The 19511-nt window shown below is 34.4% G+C and overlaps 1 protein-coding gene and 1 long non-coding RNA gene across 2 annotated transcripts; both read right to left on the bottom strand.

Annotated features, from left to right (window-relative positions):
• Positions 1-1356: 1356 nt before the first annotated feature.
• LOC109169800 lies at positions 1357-19477 on the bottom strand. The gene is made up of 16 exons (XM_019318691.1): positions 19422-19477; positions 19232-19309; positions 18856-18922; positions 18477-18555; positions 18178-18201; positions 17972-18021; positions 17848-17872; positions 17641-17737; positions 17294-17399; positions 17090-17194; positions 10782-10888; positions 10508-10695; positions 2466-2504; positions 2258-2358; positions 1960-2079; positions 1357-1577 (listed from the first exon to the last, which is right to left on the bottom strand). Exons 1-12 carry the CDS (start codon positions 19475-19477, stop codon positions 10662-10664), a joined length of 828 nt encoding a protein of 275 aa, XP_019174236.1. The 3' UTR covers positions 1357-1577; positions 1960-2079; positions 2258-2358; positions 2466-2504; positions 10508-10661.
• LOC109169995 lies at positions 11604-11938 on the bottom strand. The gene is made up of 3 exons (XR_002052330.1): positions 11902-11938; positions 11791-11821; positions 11604-11686 (listed from the first exon to the last, which is right to left on the bottom strand). It is a non-coding gene; the product is annotated as an uncharacterized LOC109169995 (long non-coding RNA).
• Positions 19478-19511: the final 34 nt, after the last annotated feature.

Raw genomic sequence — 19511 nt, 5'->3', positions numbered from 1 at the left:
GCGCGCGGCGCACAGTGCTACGCGCGCCGTGGTGTAGGATATAACGATTGCAAGACAATCATTATGCTGTGGAACCGGGTCCACCTTGCAAGGTGGATACGATTCCAAATTGTTTATAATGACTGAACTATGTGTTAAAGAACAGCATAAATGTCAAGAATTCTTGACATTTATCATTTTATCTCATCCTATTAAATCCCGGGAATGTAAATTTGGTAGCAACCAAATTACGCTAAATATGGAAACCTTACCTGAGAGAGAATGATGGGACCACCCCGTGACTGAAACAGCCTTTCATTCATCATCATTTGGACAATTTTCTAAACAAACCCTTGCATTGAGAGGCAAAGCAAGTCAACGTGAACAAGAATAGAGGCATTAATGTACATTGAGCAAGAACATCATCTTTAGGCAAGCAATAATTCATAGGTTATGAAACAGAAAATTACCTGCTCCAAGAAATTGAGCAAGAATATCAACAATTTTAGGCACATATTCTGGTGTGTCATTTTTTAAATTTGAAAATCATTTTTAAAACTAAAGAACACTTCAAAATCTTTTTTATACTAAAACCACACTTTAAAATCAATTTTAAACAAGAGAACACTTGAAAATCATTTTAAAAATTAAAGAACACTTGTAAATCATTTAAAAAAAAAGAATACTTGAAAATCTTTGCTAAACTAGAGAACACTTAAAAATCATTTTTAAAACAAAAAGAATACTTGAAAATCATTTTTAAACAATAGCACACATGAAAATCATTTTTAAAACAAGAGAGCACACTTGAAAATCATTTTTAAAACTAAAAAGAACGCTTGAAAATCATTTTAACATTTTAAAACTAAAAAGAATACTTGAAAATTAATTTTTAAAAAATAAAAAAAATACTTTAAAAATCATTTTTAAAACTAAAAAGAATCCTTGAAAAAATCATTTTTAAAACTAAAAATAATACTTGATTTTTTTTTTTTTTAAAAAAACTTATAAGAATACTTGTTATTTTCCAAACCAACCTATTGTAATTAATTGAGCAATCAAACATAGAATCTAGCCCTATAAAATAAAAGACTATTTGTTGCATTAGGATTTAGGAGTCTGTAAAATAATAAATTAACAGAACCTAAACTCATTTGACTACACATATAAAGCGCAGCACAAAAAGGCGCAAAAGCTTGATTCTTACCTTATGAACCAGATGGCAAAATGCATATACAACAAGCACTCAATATATGTAAAGTTTATTTCTTCATTCTTTCTCTGAACCATTTATTTTTGAGACGAAAATCAGATATTGGAAGTTTCAATGAGAATGTTAGTATCCCGATACAAACATGAAGGTATAGCAACTGTATAGAGGGAAAATAGATATTGTTCTCCTAATTCCTAAAAGACATAAGATCTGTAAGTAAAGGCCAACAATTAAAGACAGCAGTTTTGCAATCTGAAAGAATACTAATTGACCAAGGTGGCAGTTCATAGTGCCTCTGATTGAATGTCACTGTGGCAGGTGAATTCAAATGGAAATTTGCGAGAAAAGACGCACAGCCACCAGACATGGAAGAAAATACATGTGCCTAGAAATGAAGACATTTGAACACGTGAATAAAACACATGTTAACTCCACATAGCAGAAACTTTATTTTTTTTTGAAGTGACGAGGGAAACACGCAGCTACTACCTGAGGGTAAACCAGCCTAGATTGACCATAGCTAACCAACTTAAACCAAGAAGGTCAATACAGGCCGCTCCCGCTAAGAATTGAATTTGTAACATTATAGTTATCAAAAAACTTTTCTTTGATAGACAGCTGAAGCAAAAAAATAGACACTAATATTTTATCGTGCCGATCTTATTGGCCACGGGGACGGGGGTGGGTGCGGATGGTGACTTGATGACAAAAAGCATATTACCATAGAGCCAACACTTTCTCAGAAATCACTTGGAAATAGGAATTACCTGTTCATAGTTTCCCAACGGCGTAACAGTCGGATCTGCATTAACTAAAGCTCTCTCACTTAACGTAATCGCCTTATGAAGTTCCATCAAATGGTCATAACTTTGGCTGCCTAAGCAAACCTATTTACCAAGGAAGAAAATGTGATTAGTTAAAATGGAAAATCGAAAGTGACAAATAGAAACAAGCATTCAAAGAAATAAGCTTAGAGGAATTATCTCAGTACTCTTACCATAAAAAAAAAAAAAAACAGAAAATAAACCACATTAGTTCAGGAAAAGGTGGAAATGAAGAACTAACAACACATTGCCAGGTGAATGTTCATGGAGGTTCCAGAACACATAGGTATCAATAACATCCAAGCCTCCATCCTTAGTCTTCTGTATAAGGCCCTCCCACATCTGCGGCATTACACCCATGACCCACTGTGTTTTTAGAATCTAACCTATTATAGGTGATAGGGGAAAAGGAAAGCAAAAAAAAGGAAAAAAGTTAAGAACTTGAATACCTCAGCAAATCCACTACCAATGAATGAGCTGAGTGGAGCCTAAAATCACCACCAAACACGGCAAAACCAAATCTTTAGCCGCCAATTTTCTCCTTTGCTTTGGGGATTTAGGGGGGGGGGGGGGGGGGGGGGGGGGGAAGAACATAAGATGCAGATTTCCCCTACAATGGAGGGAAAATAAATAATTTGGTACACAAAATTAAAGTTCTGCAAATGGCCAAACACTAAATATGTCTTGTATCTATCAGGTCACTGACACGAGTTGGACAAAAGAACAGACACCAAAACACAAAAAGGTGATTGGGTATTTATTGAAGGAGAAGACTTTTACATATGTTAAAAACCTACCCAAGCCCCCCTCGGCCCCTCCTAAACCTCAAATCTAGGTTTGGCAACCGCTCCACAATCACCTCACGGAATGATTTACATATTACAAACTGCTCTCAGCTCTATGATAAGAGCCTTCTGTACAGCATCGCGCTCCACATTTTCAACTAAAGTCTAAGGAATTGAGCAAGAATGTCAACAACTTTAGGCAAGCAATAATTCATAGGTTATGAAACAGAAAAATTACCTGCTCCAAGGAATTGAGCAAGAATATCAACAACTTTAGACACAAATTCGGGTGTATCCTTTTTTAAAATTGAGAATCATTTTTAAACAAAAGAGCAAACTATATAATCATTTTTATAAACTAAAGAACACATGAAAATCATTTTTAAAATTAAAGAATGAAAAGGAAGAGAAAAATGAAGGAAATTTGAGAGAAAATGTGAGTGAGATGAGAAAGAGAAGAAGAAGAAAAGGAAGAAGAGAAGATGGGATATAATAAGCAAAAAGAGAATGAATATGAGAACAAGAAAGAGAAGAAAAAAAGAGTAGCAGTAGACAAGGAGAAAAGAGAAAATGAAGGAACATGAAAAATGAAGAACGAGGGTCATAACGGAGAAAACGATAAAAATTACACTTTAATGAAAAGAATAAAGAGAAGAAAAATAAAAAAGTGGACGAAGATAAGAGAGAGAAAGCAAAAGGATGATGATAAAAGGAGAAAGGCAGGAAAGAGAAACAAAAAGATGAGAGAGTGAGAAAATGAGTTTGGACAATAAGAAGGAAAAGAGATGATAAAAATTAAGAAGAGAGAAAGGGAGGGTAGAAAAAAAAGAAATAACATGATGTATTAGAACAAAAAGGAAAAGAAAAAGAGAAATGGGTAGAGAGGCGAAAAGAGGAATAATGAAAATTTTGAAGTAAAAGATAATGAAAAATGAGACGATGAAGAAAAAAAAACGAGAGAAAGTGAAAAAGAAACAAGGGTCAAAATGAAAAGAGAGATAAACATGTACAAATGAGAAGGGAAGTTAGATGAGAGATAAAAAGCAGAAAAATAATAGGACGGAATGAGAGGAAGGGGAAGAGAAATAAAAAGACGAAGATGATGAGAGTCAAGAAAATTTGGAGAATGAGAAGGAAAAGTGTGAAGAAAATCAAAGATATATAGAATAATAGAAGGGTAAAAGGAAAAGAAGAAAAAATAGGAAGAAAATAAGAAAGAGTTAGGATCTGTGAACGAAAAAGAGAAAGAGGAGACGAAAAAATAGGAGTAGACAAAGAAGAATGATATGGAAGATAGGTGGAAGGAAGAAAAATAGGTGTGAAATAATGAAAAAGATGGAAAGATTAATAAGGAATAAACTAAAAGACGATAAAGGAGGATGAGAATAATATTCAAAAGAATTATAAGAGTAATGAATGGAAAAAAAGTATGAGCATTATTTTAAGAAAGGATGGAGAACATGAAGACAAAAGAAGATAGAGAAGGAATACAAGGACAAAGATGGAGAAAAATAATACCTCACACCATGTGAAAGATAAACATACACAACTAGAAGGGAATTTAGATGAGGACAAGAGGTAGAAAGCTGAAAAAATAACAAGACAAACAACAGATGGACAGAGAAGGCAAGGGAAGATTAATAAAAAGACGAAGAGACTTTGGAGAATGAGAAGGAAAGTAGAGGATAAAAATTAAAGATAAAAGGAAAAAAGGTGGAAAATAGAAGGGGAAAACATAAAGAAGAAAAAATATAAGGAAAATAAGAAAAAAGATGGACACAGAGAATAATGCGAAATAAAAAAGAGAAAGATGAGAAGAAGAAAGAGTAGATAAAGAAAAATGAAATGGGAAGATAGGTGGAAGGAAAAAATAGGGATGAAGAGGATGTATAGATAACAATAAGGAATGAACTAAAAGAAGATAAAGAAAGGTGACAAGGATAATAATAGAAAGAGAGAATTATAAAAGTTAAGAGAACATAAGAGGAAGGGAAAAGAAGTATGAGAATTATTTTAGGGAAGGATGGAGAACATGAAAGAAAAAAGGGAAAAACGAAGAAAATGAGAGGAAGATGAGAAAGAGAAGAAGAATAAAATGAAGAAGATAAAGAAGTGAGAAGAAAGCGAATTAATACAAGGACAAGGAGGAGAAGAAAAAGAGAACAACAGTAGATTAAAACGAGGAAAAAGAGCAATAAGAAAAATAAGAAGAAAAGACAAAGAAAAAGAGAAATTGAAGGAATATGGAAAATGAAGAATGAGTGTCAAAATGGAGAAGATAAACATTAAAAGAAAGAAGGTGATGAGGATAAGAGAAAGAAAACGAATGGAGGAAGATATAAAAGGAGAAAGAAGAGGAAGATAAACAAAGAAAATGAAAAGAGTGAGAAAGAGTTTGCAAAATAAGATAAAAATTAATATATATATATATATATATATATATATATATATATATATATATATATATATATATATATATATATATATATAGATGGAGATAGAGAGAGAGAAAGAAAGTCAACAAAGAAAAAACGAGAAGGGATAATTAGAGTTGATGAGTAAGAAAAGATGGAGAACACGAAGGAAAAAGAAGGAAAGAAAGAGAGAAATGATTAAGAAAGATGGGAAAGAGAAGAAGAAAATTAAGAACAAAAAAAGACAATGAAGAATGAAATGAGGAGAAAGGCGAAAAGAGGAAGAATGAATATTTTGAAGTAGAAGACAATGAATAAAACAGACAATGAAGAAAAAAGAAAAAGAGAAAGATAAACACGCACAAATGAGAAGGGAAGTTAGATGAGGGGTAAAAAGCCGAAAAAATAATAAAAATAAAATTAACACATGGAATAAACAAAAAGCACATGAATACTAAAGCAGTCTTTTAAACTAAGGCAAGATGTATACACTCTCAGGAAAATAATGCGGTTATTCAAAATGGAGGTACCTTCTTATTTAGAAGGAGGATGAGAATAATAATAAAAAGAATAATAAGAGTAATGAAGGGAAAAAAAGTATGAGAATTATTTTAAGAAAGGATGGAGAACATGAAGACAAAAGAAGAAAGAGAATGAATACGGGGACAAGATAGAGAAAAATAATACCTCACACCATGAGAAAGATAAACATGCACAACTAGAAGGAAATTTAGATGAGGACAAGAGGAAGAAAGCTGAAAAATAACAAGACAAATAAGAGATGGAAGGAGAAGGAAACGGAAGATTAATAAAAAGACGAAGAGACTTTGGAGAATGAGGAGAGGATAAAAATTAAGGATAAATAGAAGGGGAAAACAAAAAGAAGAAAAAATATAAGCAAAATAAGAAAAAAGGATGACATAGAGAATAATGCATAATAAAAAAGAAAAAGATGAGAAGAAGAAAGTGTAGATAAAGACAAATGAAATGGGAAGATAGGTGGAAGGAAAAAATAGGGATGAAAAGGATGAATAGATAACAATAAGGAATGAACTAATAGAAGATAAAGAAAGGTGACGAAGATAATTATAGAAAGAGAGAATTATAAAAATTATGAGAACATGAGAGTAAGAGAAAAGAAGTATGAGAATTATTTTAGGAAAGGAAGGAGAACATGAAAGAAAAAGAAGGGAAAAAAAGAAGAAAATGAGAGGAAGATGAGAAAGAGAAGAAGATGAAAAGGAAGATGAAAAAGAAGTAAGAAGAAAGAGAATTAATACAAGGACAAGGAGGAGAAGAAAAAGAGAGCAGCAGTAGGTTAAAAAAAGGAGGAGAAAGAGCAATAAGAAAAATAGGAAGAAAAAGACAGAAAAAAAGAAGTTGAAGGAATATGGAAAATGAAGAATGAGTGTCAACATAGAGAGAAAGATAGGTGAAAAAGAGAAAAAGGAGATGCAAAAATAGTAGTAGACAAAGAAGAATGAAATGGAAGATAGGTGGAAGAAAGAAATATAGGGGTGAAATGATAAAAAAGATGGGATGATTAATAAAGAATGAACTAAAAGAAGATAAAGAAGGAGGATGAGAATAATAATAAAAAGAAGAGTTTATTACCGAAATGGTCCCTCGACTATTGTGAAATTACCAATTTAGTCCTCGACAATTTTTTTTACCCAATTAAGTCCTCGACTTTGAAAATGTTAACCATTTTGGTCCTCCGTCCAAATTCCATCTATAAGCTATTAATTTTAAGGATAAAAAGGTAATTTCATATATTATATTTATTAAAGCTTTCCTTCTTCGTCAATCCGGTCGAGACGATGTGAGCAGGAAGCAGATTGCGACACAATTTTGGCGAGAAACCGGATTCGCATTGACGATCGGGTGGTGCGATTTAGACGGTGGTCTCCAGTGAGTACAGAGATAGATCATCGATTGCAATGGTATGGATCTTGCTCCCTAATCTTCCGATTCACTTATTTGATTGTATATTCATGCAAGTGTTTATTACTCCTTTCCCTTTCAGGTATCCTTATGAAGCTCTTCGTGTGGTTACTGCTGATGGATATGTTCCTGTGTTGGAAAGAATACCCAGGTCTGGATTTTTTTCCAACAGTGAGCATTATTTATCTTTTGATTCCAAATATAAAGATGAATCTCATCTTTGGATGGTGTTTGATTTTTGTATTTCCACTTGCAGACGTGATGCTCGAAAAAAATAAATAAATTATTTGATTGTCGAATTATGGAAAAATTGTGTGCTCCGATTGGGAGCTTTGTGGCGTTGGATTCGGCAACAAGCAGGAAGTCTAGGCCGAGTATTGCTAGGGCAAGAGTAGAATCTAGTGAAGCCTTTAATTGATAAAATCTGGATTGAATTCATGAATAGAGATGGTAGATTGAGTGGTTTTTTGCAGAAGATTGGGTATGAGGTCAGAGGCAGAATATGGGGTACGAGGTTAGAGGTAGAAGATTGGGTACAAGGTTGAATTCACGAGCAAAACATACATAGAGGTGAATGATGGGACTTACTGAAGGCTCTTCCCAGTGAGGTAATCTGGTTTGAATTTTGTTCTAGTTGTACTGATTAGCAGGCTCTTCTAGCTGAGAGTGATAAAATCCAGGTTGCTTTATGTTCCAGTTGTACTGATTACCAGGTTCTTCAACCGAAGGAGAGCGAGGAAATCCAGGCAGCCAGGCTGCGATCTGTTCCAGTTGTACCGACTAGGAAGGCCATGGACACTCACAAACTCATCTCTCTGCACATATCTCTGAACCTGATCTGGCATATAGTCATAATAATGACCACTCCCACCGCCGCTACTGCTGCTCATGTTTCCTAAGATCCTTGCGTTCAAGCAGAAACTTCTCGACGAAAACGGATCAAGAATTTGGTTGGGGATCTTAGTCTGTCCTTTTGTGATGCCCAACTTCTGGAACAAGAGACCATCAAAGTAGATATTTTGCAAAATTCCATCAATGCCCTCCAATTTAACGGACTTCTAACGGCTGATTTAACGGAGGACCAAAATGGTTAACATTTTTAAAGTCGATGACTTAATTGGGTAAGAAAAATTGTCGAGGACTAAATTGGTAATTTCACAATAGTCGAGGGACCATTTCGGTAATAAACTCTAAAAAGAATTATATTATAAGAGTAATAGGGGAAAAAAGTATGAGAATTATTTTAAGAAAAGATGGAGAACATGAAGACAAAAGAAGAAAAAGAATGAATACGTGGACAAGATGGAGAAAATAATACCTCACACCATGAGGAAGACAAATATGCACAACTAGAAGGGAATTTAGATGAGGACAAGAGGTAGAAAGCTGAGAATGAGAAGGAAAGGAGAGGATAAAAATTAAAGATAAAAAGGGAAAAGGTGGAAAAATAGAAGGGGAAAACAAAAAGAAGAAAAAATATAAGGAAAATAAGAAAAAAGGAGGACATAGAGAATAATGCATAATAAAAAAGAGAAAGATGAGAAGAAGAAAGTGTAGATAAAGAAAAATGAAATGGGAAGATAAGTGGAAGGAAAAAATAGGGATGAAAAGGATGAATAAATAATAATAAGGAATGAACTAAAAGAAGATATGGAAAGGTGACGAGGACAATAATAGAAAGAGAGAATTATAAAGATTATGAGAACATGAGAGGAAGGAAAAAGAAGTATGAGAATTATTTTAGGAGAGGATGGAGAACATGAAAGAAAAAGAAGGGAAAAAAAGAAGAAAATGAGAGGAAGATGATAAAGAGAAGAAGAAGAAAAGAAAGAAGATAAAGACGTAAGAAGAAAGAGAATTAATACAAAGACAAGGAGAAGAAGAAAAAGAGAGCAGCAGTAGGTTAAAAAAACGAGGAGAAAGAGCAATAAGAAAAATAGGGAGAAAAACACAGAAAAAGAGAAGTCGAAGGAATATGGAAAATGAAGAATGAGTGTCAAAATGGAGAGAAAGATAGGTGAAAAAGAGAAAAGGAGAAGAAAAAATAGTAGTAGACAAATGAGAGGATAAAAATTAAAGATAAAAGGGGAAAAGGTGGGAAAATAAAAGGGGAAAACAAAAAGAAGAAAAAATATAAGGAAAATAAGAAAAAAGAAGGACATAGAGAATTATGCATAATAAAAAAGAGAAAGATGAGAAGAACAAAGTGTAGATACAGAAAAACGAAATTGGAAGATAGGTGGAAGGAAAAAATAAGGATGAAAATGATGAATAGAAAGAGAATTATAAAAATTATGAGAACATGCGAGGAAGGGAAAAGAAGTATGAGAATTATTTAAGGAAAGGATGGAAAACATGAAAGAAAGAGAAGGGAAAAAAAGAAGAAAATGAGAGGAAGATGAGAAAGAGAAGAAGAAGAAGATAAAGAAGTAAGAAGCAAGAAGCAAGAGAATTAATACACGGACAAGGAGGAGAACAAAAAGACAGAAAAAGAGAAGTTGAAGGAATATGGAAATTGAAGAATGAGTGTCAAAATGGAGAGAAAGATAAACATTACACTTTAATGAAAAGAATAAAGAGAAAGAAGGTAGATGAGGATAAGAGAGAGAAAACGAATGGAGGAGGATAAAAGGAGAAATAAGGGGAAGATAAACAAAAAGACGAAAATAGTGACAAAAGGCATTTGGAGAATAAGATTAAAATTATATATATATATAGAGAGAGAGAGAGAGAGATAGAGAGAGAGAGAAGGCCAACAAAGAAAAAACGAGAAGGGATGGGAATTAGAGTGGGTGAGTAAGAAAGGATGGAGAACATGAAGGAAAAAAAAAAAGGAAAGAAAGAGAGAAACGATTAAGGAAGATGGGAAAGAGGAGAAGAAAATTAAGAACAAAAAAAGGGGGGAAAGAATAAAAAGAAAGAACATGATAAATATTAGAATGAAAGGGAGAAGAAAAAGAGAGTAAGAGTAGTAGTAGATTATGAAATGAGGAGAAAGGCGAAACGAGGAAGAATGAAAATTTTGAAGTAGAAGATAACGAATAAAACAGAAAATGAAGAAAAAAGAAAAAAAGAGAAAGATAAACACGCACAAATGAGAAGGTTAGTTAGATGAGGGATAAAAAGCAGAATGAAATAACAAGACGGAATAAGAGATGGAATAAGCTGAAAAGGTTCTGAGGGAGAAGGGAAAGGATTCGAAGCGACAATAAAGAACACTCTTAACGAAAGTGACATTAATACATGGAATAAACAAAAAGCACATGAATACTAACTAAAACAGTCTCTTAAACTAAGGCAAGATGTATACACTCAGGAAAATAATGCGGTCACTCAAAATGGAGGTACCTTCTTATTTAGAGGACGAGCCTTAAACTTGGGGAATTTTGCCATCATTTCTTCTTCCAACATAGCTGAGCTCTTAAGTTTTACTGGACGGTAACGTTGAGCTGTTTCAAGTTCAAGTTCCTTGGGCCTTGTCAGTGTAAACTTATAGGATTCCTCATTTCCTCTGCACTGATTCCAGCCATACCATCCTGAAAAATAGTTAAAATTTGAAAAAAAAAAATGTACTAGAAAATTAATAGAAATTTTAAGCAAGTTATTTGTATTTATATGTGACATGGAACAATTCAAGCGTGGCATTGACATCTCCCTTGTACTATATTCGAACGTCTTCATCATTTCTGCCATTGAAATAAATGGGGCTGCTGGTTCTCGAACACAAATCTGAAATAGAAATTTTCGAAACGTATTCGATTCAAAAATTAATGTCCATAAATGAAATGTGCAAGACATAAAAATGCATACTAACCATTCTGTCTTCTGTACGCGTTTTAGCAGTTGAAGTGTACAAGTTGCGGGTAGATTTCCCAGGTCTTGTTTTATGGAGCAAAGTTTGGGGTTTGATGCTAAGGACATAAGCAAAAGTGAGAACAAATAGAGGAGATCAGATTAAAAATATGTGCAAAATGATACACAAAGGTAAAAATTTTTAGTCAATAAATGACTCACCTATCTAGCTTTCCCCTCTTCAAGTTTTTGCCTCTTTATAGCTTGATTTTCATGAGCAAAATTGGAAATTTCAGATGTAATTTTCATATGTGTTCCTGTGAATCAATAATTGATAAGACACATATTACACAGATTCCAGCACAAAAGATAAAGAGATATAGAACAAAACTAGACAAATATGGAAACTAAAAGAGAGATATCGACCTTCTTGCACTAGCTGGATTAATGCATTTCACTTGTGATTCAGATTTTGACTTCAATGCAGAGGGGTTTGAGATCATCACTTGCTATTGTTTTGCTGTCTGGTGCTTCTTAGCAATTAGCATAAGTTCGTTGGGCTGTTTTCTGAGAAGTTATTTTTGGTGGCTGAGGGGTGCATTTCACTTGTGATTCAGATTTTGACTTCAATGCAGAGGGGTTTGAGATCATACTTGCTATTGTTTTGCTGTCTGGTGCTTCTTAGCAATTAGCATCAGTTCGTTGGGCTATTTTCTGAGAAGTTATTTTTCGTGGCTGAGGGGTGCATGATCCCGTTCAATAATCCCAGCAGTCAGTGAAACTTAATTGAGGCAAACCAAAAGTATAAACGAAATTGATATTCACAGAGTGGAGCAAACCTTGGAGTGAGGACAGCATCTCACAGGATCCCTGAGAAGTTAGCGAAATGTAAAAAGAATCATAACCCCCAAAACAACAGTAGAATACTATGCAGATGGATCAAAACATACCAAATTGGCTTCCCCGTCAGGAGTTACTTCTTCCTATCAACAACATCGCTCAAAAGTTAAGGCTTATTATGCAAATTCCAAGGCATCGGTGCCCATATTATAGAATTTAGAATCAGACCAATTGTGAAATCCTATATATACAGGCATTCAAGATTTATTTCAAAGCATAAAAGAACAGAAGAGACAACACAAAGCTGAAATTAATAAAATAACCATCTCTCCATTAAAAAGCTTTTCAAATAAATCAGTTAGTCAATAGTGGCTTCACATACTGCGACAGGCTGGTTATACTATTTGTGTGAAAAGAATGAATTCCTGAAAATGCCATGGGAAACATCCATTCCAGTTATAATTCTGGGATTTGATGGAGAACATTCCACTGCAAGCAAGAAATTCATACCGCCAAGTTATAATAAATCAGGGAAATATTTTTGAGTAATAAAGTTACTGTTATTTCTTTTTCTTTTTTTATAGCAGCACACTGTTGAATTATATGAATGTAATAAAGTTATAATAAATCAGGGAAATATTTTTGAGTAATAAAGTTACTGTTATTTCTTTTTCTTTTTTTTTATAGCAGCACACTGTTGAATTATATGAATGTAATACCTTGGCATTGATATTCAGTAGCCGTCGGTCGACATAGTCGCTACAAAGAAAACAGGAGACTTTAGTAGAGAAAAACTCAATAACATTTTATATACAAGCACACAGAGTGAGGGGAAAAAAAAAAGATCAAAATTAAACATAAGAAAGAAAAGGCACACTCTCAAATCTCAATCAGTGAATACCAGATCCATAGAGAGAAGAGATGAAACCACCACCAAGGTTGCAACTGATATTTTCAGTAGCCGTTGGTCGACATAGCCGCTACAAAGAAAACAGGAGACTTTAGTAGAGAACTCCATAACATTTTATATACAAGCACAAAGTGAGGGAAAAAAAAAAAAGAGATCAAAATTAAACATACGAAAGAAAGAAAAAGGCACACTCTCAAATCTAAATTAGTGAATACCAGATCCATAGTGAGAAGAGACGAAGCCACCACCATGGTTGCAACTCCAGGCCAGAGTGGAGCTTAATTGAGGCAAACCAAATTGTATAAACGAAGTCGATATTCGCAGAGTGGAGCAAACCTTGAAGTGAGGACAGCTTCTTACAGGATCCTTGAGAACTGATATTACAGTAGAAACAGAACCGTGAACAGCTGACTGCTTATCATTAGATCCCTGAGAATTTAGCGGAAAAGAAATAAGATTCATAACCCCCAAAACAACAGTAGAATACTATGCAAATGGAGCAAAACATACCAAATTGGCTTCCCCGTCAGGAGTCACTTCTTCCTATCTACAATCCTTACACATGGCTAAAAAGTTAAGGCTTATTATGCAAATTCTAGTGGATTGGTGCCCATATTACAGAATTAAGAATAAGACCAATTGTTAAATCCTATATATACAGGCATTCAAGATTTATATCAAAGCATAAAAGAACAGAGACAAATTCGAAAAGGCAAACACAAATCTGAAATTAATAAATTAACCATCTCTCCATTAAAAAGCATTTCATATAAATCAGTTAGTAAAAAGTGGCATCACATACTGTGACAGGCTGGTTATACCATTTGTGTGACAAGAACGATTTTCCTGAAAATGCCATGGAAACATCCCTTCCAATTATCAATGGAGAATACTCCACTGCAAGCAAGAAATTCATATCACCAAGTTATAATAAATCAGGGAAATGAAGAAAGAGCATGAATACGAGGACAGGAGGGGGAAGAATAACACCTCACACCATGAGAAAGATAAACACGTACAAATGAGAAAGGAGTGAAGATGAGGAAAAGGGGTAGAAGAAAGCATAAAAATAACAACACGAATAAGAGATTGAAAGAGAAGGAAGGAGGAGATTAATAATAAATGTTGCAGAACACTGTTGAATTATTTGAATGGAATACCTTGGCATTGATTTTCAGTAGACGTTGGTCAACATAGCCGCTACAAAGAAAACATGAGACTTTAGCAGGGAAAAACTCAATAACATAATATATACAAGCACACAGAGTGAGGGAGAAAGAGATCAAAATAAAACATAAGAAAGAAAAGGCACGCTGTGAATCCGTGAATACCAGCCAGAGTTTTCTTCCAATCGACGGCAATATCCATTACCGGGATAAGCTGAAAAGGTTCCGAGGGAGAAGGGAAAGGTTTCGAAGCTGCAATAAAGAACACTTTCAACAAAAGTGAAATTAACACATGGAGTTAACAAAAAGGACATGAATACTAAAGCAGTCTCATAAACTAAGGCAAGATGTATAAACTCAGGATAATAATGCGGTCACTTAAAATGGAGGTACCTTCTTATTTAGAGGGCGAGCCTTAAACTTGGGAATTTTTGCCATCATTTCTTCCTCCAACTCAGCTGAGCTCTTAAGTTGTACTGGAAGGTAACGTTGAACTGTTTCAAGTTCAGGATCCTTAGGCCTTGTCCGTGCAATCTTAGGCTTCCTCTGCACTGATCCAGCCATACCATCCTTAAAAATAGTTCAAATTTTTAAAGAAAACGTACTAGAAAAATAATAAAACTTTTAAGCAAGTTACATGTGACATGGAACAATTCATGCATGGTATTGACACCTCCCTTGTACTAGATTAGAACTTCTTCGTCATTTCTTCCATTGAAATAAATGGGGCTGCTGGTTCACGAACACAAATCTGAAACTGAGATTTTCACCATGTATTCAATTCAGAAAATTAATGTCCATAAATGAAATGCAAGACATAAAAATGCATACTAACCTTTCTGTCTTCTGTACGTGTTTTAGCAGTTGAAGTATACAAGTTGCTGAAAGATTTCCCAGGTCTTGTTTTATGGAGCAAAGTTTGGGGTTTGATGCTAAGGACATAAGCAAAAGTGAGAACAAATTGAGGAGATCAGATTAAAAATATGTCAAAAATGATACACTTAGTAAGGTAAAAAAATTTTGTAAATAAATGACTCACCTGTTTAGCTTTCCCCTCTTCAAGTTTTTGCCTTTATAGCTTGATTTTCTTGAACAGAATTTGAAATTTTAGATGTAATTTTCATATGTATTCCTGTGAATCAATTGATAAGAAACATATTACACAGATTCCAGCACAAAAGATAAAGAGATATAGAACAAAACTAGACAAATATGGAAACTAAAAGAGAGATATCGACCTTCTTGCACTAGCTGGATTAATGCTTTTCACTTGTGATTCAGATTTTGACTTCAATGCAGAGGGGTTTGAGATCATACTTGCTATTGTTTAGCTGTCTGGTGTTTCTTAGCAATTAGCATCTGTTCGTTGGGCTGTTTTCTGAGAAGTTATTTTTGGTGGCTGAGGGGTGCATGCTCCCGTTCAATAATCTCAGCCGTCAGTGAAACTACATTGGCTTTGTCAGTGAAACTTAATTGAGGCAAACCAAAAGTATAAACGAAGTTGATATTCACAGAGTGGAGCAAACCTTGGAGTGAGGACAGCTTCTTACAGGATCCCTGAGAAGTTAGCGAAATGTAATAAGAATCATAACCCCCCAAAACAACAGTAGAATACTATGCAGATGGATCAAAACATACCAACTTGGCTTCCCCATCAGGAGTCACTTCTTCCCATCAACAACATGGCTTATTATGCAAATTCCAGTGCATTGGTGCCCATATTATAGAATTGAGAATCAGACCAATTGTGAAATCCTATATATACAGGCATTCAAGATTTATTTCAAAGCATAAAAGAACAGAAGAGACAACACAAAGCTGAAATTAATAAAATAACCATCTCTCCATTAAAAAGCTTTTCAATTAAATCAATTAGTCAATAGTGGCTTCACACACTGTGACAGGCTGGTTATACTATTTGTGTGAAAAGAATGAATTCATGAAAACGCCATGGGAAACATCCATTCCAGTTATAATTCTGGGAATCGATGGAGAACATTCCACTGCAAGCAAGAAATTCATAACGCCATGTTATAATAAATCAGGGAAATATTTTGAGTAATAAAGTTCCCGTTATTTCTATCTTTTTTTTTTATTGCAGCACACTGTTGTATTATATGAATGTAATACCTTGGCATTGATATTCAGTAGCCGTTGGTCGACATAGCCGCTACAAAGAAAACAGGAGGATTTAGTAGAGATAAACTCCATAACATATTATATACAAGCACACAGAGTGAGGAAAAAAAAAAGATCAAAATTTAACATAAGAAAGAAAAGGCACACTCTCAAATCTCAATCAGTGAATACCAGATCCATAGAGAGAAGAGACAAAACCACCACCAAGGTTGCAACTGATATTTTCAGTAGCTGTTGGTCGACATAGCCGCTACAAAGAAAACAGGAGACTTTAGTAGAGAAAAATTCCATAACATATTATATACAAGTGCACAGAGTGAGGGGAAAAAAAAGAAGATCAAAATTAAACATAAGAAAGAAAAGGCACACTCTCAAATCTAAATCAGTGAATACCAGATCCATAGTGAGAAGAGACGAAGCCACCACCAAGGTTGCAATTGATATTTTTAGTAGCCGTTGGTCAACATAGCCGCTACAAAGAAAACAAGAGAATTTAGCAAAGAAAAACTCCATAACATATTATATACAAGCACACAGAGTGAAGGGATAAAAAAAGATCAAAATTAAACATAAGAAAGAAAAGGCACAATATCAAATTTAAATCAGTGTACCAGATCCATAGTGAGAAGAGACGAAGCCACCACCAAGGTTGCAACTCCAGACCAGAGTAGAGCTTAATTGAGGCAAACAAAATTCTATAAACGAAGTTGATATTCACAGAGTGGAGCAAACCTTGAAGTGAGGACAGCTTCTTACAAGTTCATTAGGCCTTGTCAGTGCAATCTTAGGCTTCCTCTGCACTGATCCAGCCATACCATCCTGAAAAACAGTTCAAAATCTTAAAGAACATGTACTAGAAAAATAATAAAACTTTTAAGCAAGTTACATGTGACATGGAACAATTCATGCATGGCATAGGCATCTACCTTGTACTAGATTCGAACTTCTTCATCATTTCTGCCATTAAATTAATGGGGCTGCTGGTTAACGAACATAAATCTAAAAATGAGATTTTCACCATGTATTAGATCAAGAAAATTAATGTCCATTAATGAAATGCAAGACATAAAAATGCATATTAACCTTTCTGTCTTCTGTACGTGTTTTAGCAGTTGAAGTGTACAAGTTACTGGTAGATTTCCCAGGTCTTGTTTTATGGAGCAAAGTTTGGGGTTCGATGCTAAGGATCTAAGCAAAAGTTAGAACAAATTGAGGAGATCAGATTAAAACTATGTGAAAAATGATACACCTAACAAGGTAAAAAATTTTAGTCAATAAATGACCCACTTGTCTAGCTTTCCCCTCTTCAAGTTTTTGCCTCTTTGTAGCCTGATTTTCTTGAGCAAAATTTGGAGCTTTTGGAGCTTCAGATGTAATTTTAATATGTGCGTTCCTGTGAATCAATAATTGATAAGAAACATATTACACAGATTCTAGCTCACCAAAAAAAAGAGATATAGAACAAAACAAGGCAAATATGGGAACAAAACAGGTCTTGTTTTATGGAGCAAAGTTTGGGGTTCGATGCTAAGGATCTAAGCAAAAGTTAGAACAAATTGTGGAGATCAGATTAAAACTATTTGAAAAATGATACACCTAACAAGGTAAAAAATTTTAGTCAATAAATGACCCACTTGTCTAGCTTTCCCCTCTTCAAGTTTTTGCCTCTTTGTAGCCTGATTTTCTTGAGCAAAATTTGGAGCTTCAGATGAAATTTTAATATGTGCGTTCCTGTGAATCAATAATTGATAAGAAACATATTACACAGATTCCAGCTCACCAAAATAAAGAGATATAGAAAAAAACAAGGCAAATATGGGAAGTAAAAGAAAGATATCTACCTTCTTGGGGTTTGATGCTAAGGATCTAAGCAAAAGTGAGAACAGATTGAGGAGATCAGATTAAAAATATGTGAAAAATGATACATTTAATAAGGTAAAAATTTTTAGTCAATAAATGACCCACCTGTCTAGCTTTCCCCTCTTCAAGTTTTTGCCTCTTTATAGCTTGATTTTCTTGAGCAAAATTTGGAGCTTCAGATGTTATTTTAATATTTGCGTTCGCGTGATTCAATAATTGATAAGAAACATATTTCACAGAATCCAGCTCACGAAATAAAGAGATATAGAACAAAACAAGACAAATATGGGAAGTAAATGAAAGATATCTACCTTCTTGCGCTAGCTGGATTAATGCTTATCACTTGTGATTGGGTTGCTGACTTCAATGCAGAGGGGTTACAGATCAAACTTGCTACTCCTTTCTAGCTGTCTTGTGCTTTTTAGCATCAGTGTGTTGGGATGTTATCTGAGAAGTTATTTTTGGTGGCTGAGGGGTGCATGCTCCCGTTAAATAATCTCAGAAGTCAGTGAAACTAAGTTGGCTTTGTCAATGAAACTTAATTGAGGCAAACCAAATTGTATAAACGAAGTTGATATTCACAGAGTGGAGCAAACCTTGAAGTGAGGACAGCTTCTTACAGGATCCTTGAGAACTGATATTACAGCAGAAACAGAACCGTGAACAGCTGACTGCTTGTCACCAGATCCCTGAGAAGTTAGCGATATGTAATAAGAATCATAACCCCCAAAACAACAGTAGAATACTATGCAAATGGAGCAAAACATGCCAAATTGGCTTCCCCAGGAGTCACTTCTTCCTATCAACAATCCTTATACATGGCTAAAAAGTTAAGGCTTATTATGCAAATTTCACCCCATATTACAGAATTAAGAATCAGACCAACTGTGAAATCCTATATATACAGGCATTCAAGATTAATATCAAAGCATAAAAGAACAGAGACAAATTCACAAAGGCAAACACAAAGCTGAAATTAATAAATTAACCATCTCTCCATTAAAAAGCATTCCATATAAATCAGTTAGTAATAGTGGCTTCACATACTTTGACAGGCTGGTTATACCATTTGTGTGAAAAGAATGAATTCCCTAAAAATGTCGTGGGAAACATCCATTCCAATTATCGATGGAGAATAATCCACTGCAAGCAAGAAATTCATACCACCAAGTTATAATAAATCAGGGAAATTAAGAAAGAGAATGAATATGAGGACAAGAGGGGGAAGAATAATACCTCACACCACGAGAAAGAAAAACACGCACAAATGAGAAGGGAGTGTAGATGAGGAAAAGGAGTAGAAAGCATAAAAATAACAACACAAATAAGAGATTGAAAGAGAAGGAAGGAGGAGATTAATAATACCTGTTGCAGAACACTGTTGAATCATATGAATGGAATACCTTGGCATTGATTTTCAGTAGACGTTGGTCAACATAGCCGCTACAAAGAAAACAGGAGACTTTAGCAGGGAAAAACTCCATAACATATTATATACAAGCATGCAGAGGGAGGGAGAAAAAGATCAAAATAAAACATAAGAAAGAAAACGCACGCTGTCAATCCGTGAATACCCGCCAGAGTTTTCTTCCAATCAACGGCAACATCCATTATCGGGATAAGCTGAAAAGGTTCCGATGGAGAA

Source organism: Ipomoea nil, unplaced genomic scaffold (assembly GCF_001879475.1).
Source record: "Ipomoea nil cultivar Tokyo-kokei standard unplaced genomic scaffold, Asagao_1.1 scaffold3321, whole genome shotgun sequence".
In the NCBI taxonomy this organism is placed as follows: Eukaryota; Viridiplantae; Streptophyta; class Magnoliopsida; order Solanales; family Convolvulaceae; genus Ipomoea; species Ipomoea nil.
Note: the sequence above shows the minus strand (reverse complement) of the source record. Positions and strands in the feature narration are given on the sequence as shown.